Source organism: Macrobrachium nipponense, chromosome 43 (genome assembly GCF_015104395.2).
Source record: "Macrobrachium nipponense isolate FS-2020 chromosome 43, ASM1510439v2, whole genome shotgun sequence".
NCBI classification, from domain to species: Eukaryota; Metazoa; Arthropoda; class Malacostraca; order Decapoda; family Palaemonidae; genus Macrobrachium; species Macrobrachium nipponense.
Genome location: NC_061104.1, coordinates 25917086 through 25926218, shown reverse-complemented (window position 1 = coordinate 25926218; position 9133 = coordinate 25917086). Strand labels below are relative to the sequence as shown.

At 42.3% G+C, this 9133-nt stretch overlaps 1 protein-coding gene across 2 annotated transcripts in view; it reads left to right on the top strand.

Moving 5' to 3' along the window:
* Nucleotides 1-133: 133 nt before the first annotated feature.
* Nucleotides 134-9133, top strand: part of LOC135213594 (uncharacterized) — a 39586-nt gene continuing 30586 nt past the window's right edge. Inside the window, exons 1-2 of one of the 2 annotated variants that reach the window (XM_064247605.1) lie at nucleotides 134-271; nucleotides 4351-4531. In XM_064247605.1, the coding sequence (XP_064103675.1) occupies nucleotides 269-271; nucleotides 4351-4531 (184 nt within the window). In that variant the 5' untranslated portion in view covers nucleotides 134-268. Of the gene's footprint in view, nucleotides 272-302; nucleotides 494-4350; nucleotides 4532-9133 lie in introns of those variants that run through there. The other variant, XM_064247604.1, reaches the window with a different exon arrangement.

Genomic DNA, 9133 nt, shown 5'->3' with positions numbered 1-9133 from the left:
GTTGTTTCCCGGCGATCTAGCCTTATATTGTGCCAGCTTCTGACCGGCTATTGATGTCTTTTACGAAAACGTTGCTTTATTCCGAGTGGGAATTTACCGAAACAAAAAATTAAATGACCCAGTATTCGGACGAGGTCAATCTGCAGTAGCGCATGGGTCACACGCCAATATGGCGATAGAACGCAAACGGCGGCAAAACGTATATTAACATCGGTTCCTGCGTCACTATGGTGGGAAACGAACTTCCTCACATCCTCATATTACTACAATGGTAAGGAAGGTTCAATTTGTGCGGAGTGAATCGTAGCTGAAGTGTGGAAGTATGTCAGAATAATGATGTTTTGAAATAGGCCGCACTGGAAGAGAGGTGGTTCCTTAAAATCTACGGTACCGGCATTAGGTTTACAAACATCGATGCCTTTACGGTTTTGTGTGAAAAAAAATGCCCCTCGGAGGAGTACTAACCAACATGACTTCCATCCCCTTTCAAAAGGTAACGTTCATTGAATTTTAAAGTGAGATGGGTAGGATTCCTAGCCGCAAGGGTAGAATAGGCTCATACGTACCTTGTCGATTTTCTCTGCGGGCTAGGCCTACCATAGTCTATTAAACATGTTTGAGGTCATGCAGCTTAAGCCTAGTGTTTGGATCTGTAATTGTGAGAGTCTAGGCTGTATGGGTAAAGAATTAGTAGTAGGTACTTACAGGTAGGTTAAGGCACCTTACCTACTAAATTGTTGCTACAGAAATACTACCTACATAGGGTAGCCTAGACCTATACAAATTTCCTTTTTTAGCCTAGGCTATACCTAGGCCTAGGAATATGGTGGAACTGACTATTCAACGGCGACCTACTATGGCAGTTGCCATTTGCCTCTGCAGTTTTACCTCCTGAACAAGAATTTTGAGTAGTAATAGGCTAGGAGGTATTTCTACAGAAGCAGTACGCACGGACTGCAAGGGACGTAATCGCGGATACGACTAGGGATTGGGGGCCGTCTAGTGTATTTCCCCATGTTTAGTACTGGCCCCTGGGGGGTTAATTACAGTCGTCCGAATAAATATTACTTAAAATTCTTGTTCGGTAGGTAAAAATGCATAGGTAGAAAAACCGCAACGCCATAGTCTAGGCCGCCGCGGATAAGTACCCTAGATCTACATAATATTTATTTGGACGGCTGTAATTTACTACCTTTGAACAATATCTTACAGTAAAGGGGACCCCCATTGGGAACCGGGGTTTTGGGTGGGGAGAATTACTACCTATGCTGTTCAACTCTATCCCATGGTAAGGAACTGGGGTTTTGGGTGGGGTAAAACACTTGGGGGAAGGTTTTGCTGTGTTATTGTGTCATTTCCCCTTATCTATGACATTTGAAATATGAAATACTATAAAAAATAAGCAATAACATTAAAACCGATAGTGGAGCCGTTTCACAGCCAAACTCCACTTACTAGGGTAAAACCGCGTGGACGGGCTCAACCCACTGACTATCACGGCTGGCCACCCTCCGAAAAAGTACTTTTAACGCGTCCTGACACCGGAGATGGTCATTAATCACGAGTTGTTGTTGGTGAGAGAAGGAGCTAAAGACCTCTACTCTCCTTTCAAAGTAAGCATTTTCTCCAAAGTTAGAAATTAAGGCCATATTTTAAGATTTAAACAGAGGGTAATGAAAAGGGTGGCCAACGCAGTGCAAACTTCACCAAAACGCTTTCGAAATTTTTACTTACAACTCAAAGTATTTAGAAGATTGACGCCATCTTGATATTTGCGGAGTTGCTTGTGTCAATAAACTTCCCATTTCCCGTGCTAAATCCGCACACCACTTGTACCCATAGACGGTGGGGCACTTTCATCACAACAATCGTACACCTGGACTCTTACCACGGCATTCTTTATGGCGCTTTGCACTCTTCAATTGTTTACCAGTGTTGTCAATTGGTATATGTTTACCCTCCAAACTGGGTGTTAGACTTACACAAAACCAGGGTAGGTAATAAGTGAAATTAGCGTACCTATTTGTAATATATATATACATATTACAGCAATTTTATCATTACTGCATTACTATGACAACTAGAATTCAAGGAAACAGTTTGTAAATGCATCGGCGTATGTGTGACCTCCAGTAGATTGGCAACGATGAGTAATTTTTCCTTGTGTCGTCTGCTCGTAAGTATACATCCGAAATATTTGTAATTTTTCAGGGTTAATTTGGTTGCAAAAAAGGGATAGTAGACATGAATTAGATAAACATTTTGAAGTAAAGTTAAACTAAATAATGAGTAAAGTAAACAATTCAGGGAATAAAGCTCTGCACCTCATATTCAGTGTTGTCGTCTGCTGCTCGTAACTGTGTTTGCGGAGTCAGTACTTAAGAACCAGAACAGCAACGTGGTTCAAGTGCAATGTGGAGTGAATCAAGACCAAAATGTGTATAATTACAATCAAATAAGCACTGTGGAGTTTCAGTTGTGATGGCAGTAAGGATAAAATCACCGATTGTAAGGTAAAAATGAATTCAGTTCAAACCATGACCCCTGGAATAAAAAGTTTCATACTTTCACTAATATAGGCAACAAAATGTTTCATTGTGCTGATTACAACTGCAATCTTGAGTAAGATCAACAAACATTACACATATATATATGCTTACATTGTTCAAATGAGTGCTGGGAAAGATGGTGGAGTGTCTGTGGTTAGACCGGCCAGCCTGACGATAGCCGCCATATTGGATTTCAAAACTGCCTTGGAAACATATTTTACGAAGAGCATCACATGCTTATTTTAGTTCGTATGGGGCTTTCATATACTATCACATTATGTTTACGAAACTTCAATCTTTTGAATGGTATGCTTAAAATTGTAATTGTATTCTTGTTTCACCAATTAAATATTGAGTGAATAAGACCCAGCCAGCGTGATGACGATGGATCGTCCATGATTGTTTACCCTACTACTACTATTACAGTGCCAAATCCTACTACACATGAGCCAATGCTACTGCGCATGCACTAGTTGTAAGGGAGCTTTTGTTTTAGACACCGACTCCTAAGTAAGGGAAAAAATGCGGGGGCTGGGGGCTGGCAGTACATGTATTTAGCCAATCCCGTTGCAGTATTAACCTTACATTACGATAGGACTGAATGAAGAATTGTGGGGGGATTCATACATTGGGTCACATATATTAATTTTTCTCTTTTTTTATAATCATGTTATATGAATTCAAGTTTTTATTTCTGTTTAATTTATCATAGTATTTGTATAATGTGTTTTGACATGTTCTCACTCAATAATTTTGCCCTATATAGCTTCCAATATTAAGTTATAATGGAGGGGAGACACCTGAAAATGCCTACGTGGTGGGACTAGAAGTGGGTTTTAGGATGATTCGATACTTACCTTCCTGTCGGTTACGTGAAATTGGAAGTTGCTTGGGATATTGCATACATGATTAGCACATGATTTATACACAACTCACTCCCTTCCCTTTCCTTTTTTCATGTCTGGCTGTTTGCGTTTCATCATTTAGAATGCATTTCTCACCCATAACAATTTCTTTATTAAAATTTTACCTTATTATTAGAATATCTACATATATATATTTATTCCATTATATCTTTTTACAGACATTTCACTTTACACCTTTCACTCCCTTCCCTTCCATTATCCACCTCTGTCTATTTATGTTTCATCATTTTACAATCTTGTCTCACCCATAACAAATTCTTTGATAAAGTTTTACTAATTATTAGAACATTTTCATTCATATATATTCCATTGTATACATTTTCAAATGTGGTTGGTGAGGTTAGTATTGTATTCTAACCTAGCTATATGTTAGCCTTCCTTCAAGTTTGGCTTTCTTGAAGGGGGTACGGGGGCTGTGCCCCCCTGGTCAGGTAACATGTTAGGTTATGTTGGTTATATGTTAGGCTACCTTCAAGTTTGTCTTTTTAAGGGGGGGGGGGGGTTAGGGGCCAGAGCCCCCACGGTCAGGTAACATGTTCTTCTAGGTTAGGTTTGGTTAGGTTAGTATACTAAACTATATATTAGTCTTTCTTTAAGGGTACTTGCCCACTTACGTCAACCCCCCACCCTCCCAGCCAATAGCATATGTGCATTTTTACTACCCCACCCCATCCTTCCTACCCTGTTCTTTACATTCCACTCTCCCATAATTTCTCATCCCGTACTGTACTCCAAGCTACCAAATTGTTGAGTGGAAACTTCCATTGGTTCACAGGCAATTCCCAGCTTGCAGCACAGTTTATAACTACTACGTATTTTCTTATTCCTGTGAGAACAATTTTGTAACCATTTTCATACTCCTACTTCTCTTACAGAGTTTCGAGTACTTGTGTCAGCACTGTGGAAAGGGTCTTGTTAGGCCCATACAATTCTCATTTGACGAAGCTGTTGTTACATGTGACAATGAAGACTGTGAATCTCGATTGGATGTGTCGCCTTGGAGCTGCGTTGTTAATCGTAACATAAGACAAGTTTATATTCCAGCATCGAATCCAAGTAAGTTCCTGTTTGTTTCTGGAACATCTTAACAAGTTGTTAGAAGTTCCATGCTATTTTGTTTTGTCCATTTTAGAAAGTGTGGTTTGGCATTGCATAACTTATGTAAGTAATTTAACAAGTAATTACATAGCTAAGAATTTTTAAGTAACGGCAGCTAAAATGTGAAAATTGCGATAGTGATTCTTCTTTATTATGGTGTAGGTAGAGCTCAGTTTATTTCTGCACCTTCTGACAAATGTTGTAAGCAGCACCTCTTTAAAAAATTTTGGTTGTTCCTACACAATAGACATCTGAGGTACTTTGCAATAGGAATTACTTACGGCGAAGCTGGAACACGGCTGTTAAATTCTCGAACAAGGTGAGTAGGCAGTAACTACTGTCAGTTAAGCAGAGAGGCCTTCCTACCCGGATGTAAACATTCCCAATTTGCTTTCGGCTGTCTTCCGGTGAAGATGGAAGTTTTTGAGCTTTTGCTGACTAGCCGTTAATCATCAATTTCCAGGTGTTAATCACGATTTCCAGGGGGGTAATCCTTCTTTATTATTTCTGATATCTTTTTAAACATACTGTGTTTGATATTAATTACATAATATAAATAAAACCCACTTTTTGTGATAAAGCCTTGCCTAGCCCAACTTTCCCCTTTTGTATTAGGGGTCAGCAGCTATAGTCAAACTCAGCCTTTTTGGCCACTAAGGCGTTGGCCGCAGTTCTCTAAATACGCCGCGACAGTGATGAAGAAATGTCTCTGATTTTTTTTATACTAACTAAATATATGGTAATTACTCTGTTTCATAAAACTTCATATGCTTAAGAATGACTAAGTTTTTGATGGGAAAGTGAATGTTACTAAAAATGTTTTCCTGAGATTTGACAACACCTCTATGTTAGGTTAGTGCTCCGTTGCCGCCCAACAAGGTCATTCCGTGTCACGGACCCACCATGTAAACATCTCCTGCTTCTGGTTGCCCCCTCCTGCACAGTCAGACTAAGGAAATAATTTATAAAATTAATCGGTACTTTTCAGATGAAAAGGCCAACGGAGGACGCAGCCAAAACCGCCAAAGTTAGCAAAAGGACAGTTAGAAGGATTTGCTCCGAAGGAAATCAAGAATGGTGGTCAGAGGCTGAACACAAGAAAGAGAGAGAGAGAGAGAGAGAGAGGAGAGAGAGAGAGAGAGAGAGAGGTGGGGCATAAGTACCTACCTAGTAAGTGGCAACAGTGTGGAAAATCCAGGGTAAACAAGGGCAATGCCTTACTAGCCAAAAAGGCTTGAGTTTGGCTATAGGTTGTGTTTACAAACTTATCACTTACTCTTGCCCTTTATTAGTAAGGGCATGACAGTATATTTATTTGACATTTACGCTTACACTTTAGGAGAATTTACCAGGTTCTAAGCCATACATGTTCCGACACTCTAGTCGTCTTTGGTAACCTATTTGCCTGATGGATGGAATTAACTTTGTAGCTCTTGCTTGTACCCCTTCTAATTTAGTTATGTCCTTTCTTAGTGTTGGTTACCAAAACTATACTGCATATTCAAGGTGAGGTCTAACTACGTATTGATGTGTAGAGCTGTAGCACCATTTCCTTGTTTCTGTATTTAAATTGTCTCTTTATGTATCCCAATAGTTTCTGTGCCTTCTTTTAAGCTGTTATGCACTGTCTTGTGGATTTTAAGTCCTTGGTAATAATGAGGATTTTAAGTCCTTGGTAATAATGACTCCAATGTTCTCTTCTTGTTCTACACTATTTATGTCATTCCCAAGCAGCATGTGACCACTCTTATTTCCACTTATCTGGGTCTGCTGCATTTACACCTAGTTTCGTGTCGTCTGCAAATTTGGCTATCCGCTAATTAAGCTTACATCAATGTCATTAATGTAAATCAAAAGCAAGAGAGGCCCAAGGACAAAATCCTGAGGAACTCCACTTGTTACGTCTGCCCATTCTGATTCTTAACCATTTATTATGACCCTGCTTTCTATAAGTTAGCTAGTCTGATCCAGTCTGCTATTTCTCCTACAATTCCTAAGGCACTAACTTTTGTCATTAGTTTCTTGTGTGGAACTTTGTTAAAGGCCTTTTGAAAATCTTAGTAGTTTACATCTATTACTCTACTACTGTCGAAAAAAATACCAAGCATGTTATGGAAAAACTCCAAGATGTTCCGATAGGTAGGATCTGTTTTTTGTCTGAAACCGTGGTGGCTGTTAACAAGTTTATTCAATGTGATTCATAATTTGATCTGCAATTACCGACTCAAAAATCTTTCAAATGACTGATGTTAGACAGATTTATCTAAAATTTCCCGGCTCTTCTCTTGGACCATTTATGCATCCCCGGTTGCTCCAGGACCCCTCCAATCCTGGTCTTTGGAAACCTGCAAGCATCTGCCCTGCATTATTGAAAGAGGTTCCAAAGCCTCTGTGCTGAAGCATAAGGTAGCTGTCAGCTATTTACACTAATCTTATGTCTAAGTTATATATATAAATATTTTTTTGTATTTTCTTTTGTTATAAGACATACCAGGATGAAGTAGGTTTAAAAGAGGTCGCAGCTCAGGGCTGAAGGGATGCTGCAAAAACCCTTAAGTATTGCCTACAATGGGGAAGGTTACAGAGGTGGCAATTGAAAAATGGACAATTTGTCCAAAATTCGCATTTTTCCTAACTATACAAACCTGAGGTCCTTTTACAATAGGAAGATACTAGCGGCAGCTGGATAGGTCGTAAGCTTTCGAACAAGGGGTTCGGTAGTTAACTGCTTGTCCGACAGGCGCGCTACGCGCGCGACTGGGAGGTAAACAAATCACTTTTGCTTTGGCCCAAGCAAAAACTGCAGAGTGAGGGGTGGCATGAGGTGGGGCTATGTGTAAAAGGACCTCAGGTTTGTATAGTTAGGAAAAATGCAATTTTGGACAAATTGTCATTTGTTCCGACACGGCATACAAAAACCTTCGGTCCTTTTACAATAGGAAGACTCACTTCTTGGTGGGTGGAATCTGAGTCTTTTGTGAACAGACTGGTGTTCGCCCTACCTTGGAAGCCTCCCTGGTCGTAAGAGCGAGGGAGGGTCCAAGCCTCTGTCCGATTGATCGGGGTGTGCACCGCAGGATCAATGGTCAGACCTCTGGACCGAGTACTAAGAGAGGGGCATGCGCATCTCTTAGTACCAGCAATGCAAGAAACTTGTTCCTGTACAGGAGCAAATATAAAGTCATGGGTTTGACTCTTGTAGGCATCCACTTCCCCCCCTTGTAGTAAGAAGTAAGAAAGTGGTGGATATTCTGCTCCTATCCCTAGTGAAAGGGATAGGATGGGGCTCTGTCATATAGCTCACCTGCATCTCGTCCTCATCCAGCGTAGTGACGACCATGGCCCTCTGCCCACAGGTAGAGGGGAAGGAAAAGATGGGAAGGAGAGAGCCGTCACTCACTCACTCACACATCCATCCACACAGTCACACCAGGACTCGATGCTGTTCAGCCCTGCGAGGGGTCTTGGGTTAGCTACACAACTTGTTCTTGAGCAGCACACCCCAACGGGTCCCAAGGAAAAGGTATCCAATGGACCTGTGTGGGCAATATCCACCCGAAGGTAGAAGGACAGTACAAAGGTAGTCTGGTTAGACCAGACCCCTGCCTTCAGGACCTGCGCCACGGAGAAGTTCTTGCGAAACGCCAACGAGGGGCCAATACTTCTGACTTCGTGAGCTCTCGGACGGGACGTACGGATGTCGTCACTACCATCAGCCTCATACGCCCTCCTGATGACCTCACGCAGCCAGAATGAAAGAGTGTTCTTGGATACTTCTTTCTTGGTGACCCCGGTGCTAACGAGAGGCGTCGACACTCAGGCCTGAGGTGTCGAGTTCTCTTCAGATAGCGCCGTAGCGCCCTCACAGGACAAAGCAGCATCTCATCCGCATCATTATCGGTGAAGTCCAATAGGGAGGGAATCGTGAATGACTCGAACCTGTCATCAGGGACTGACGGTTTCTGAGTCTTCGCAACGAAGTTCGGGACGAAATCGAGCGTCACGGGATCCCCATCCCCTGGAGTGTCGTACATCATAGGAAAGACCATGAAGTTCCCCTACTCTCTTCGCCGATGCCAGGGCCAGCAAGAAGAGGGTCTTGAGGGTCAGATCCCTGTCTGACGACTCTCGGAGTGGCTGGCGAACGGTGTTCGAGTCAGACTCCTAAGGACGAGAAGTCACGTCCCCACGCAGGGGGCCTGAGTTCCCTGGGTGGGCAAGACCTCTCGAAGCTCCTCATCAGCAAGGAGATCTCGAACGAGTTCGAGATGTCCAGCCCCCTCAGTTTCAGGACGAGCGCCAAGGCTCTGTATCCTTTAACTGTGGGGACTGAAAGGAGCTTCTCTCGGCGAAGAAACACGAGGAAATCCGCTACCTGCTGAAGAGTGGCTCTGAGAGGAGATAGACCCCGTCTACGACACCAACCACAGAAAGACTGGCCCACTTCCCCTGGTACACAGCTGCAGAGGACTGACGGACGTTTCCAGCCACCTCTGTTGCTGCGGCTACGAGAAAAGCCTCTCGTTCGCAAGAGATGGTGGATAACAGCCAGCCGTGAAG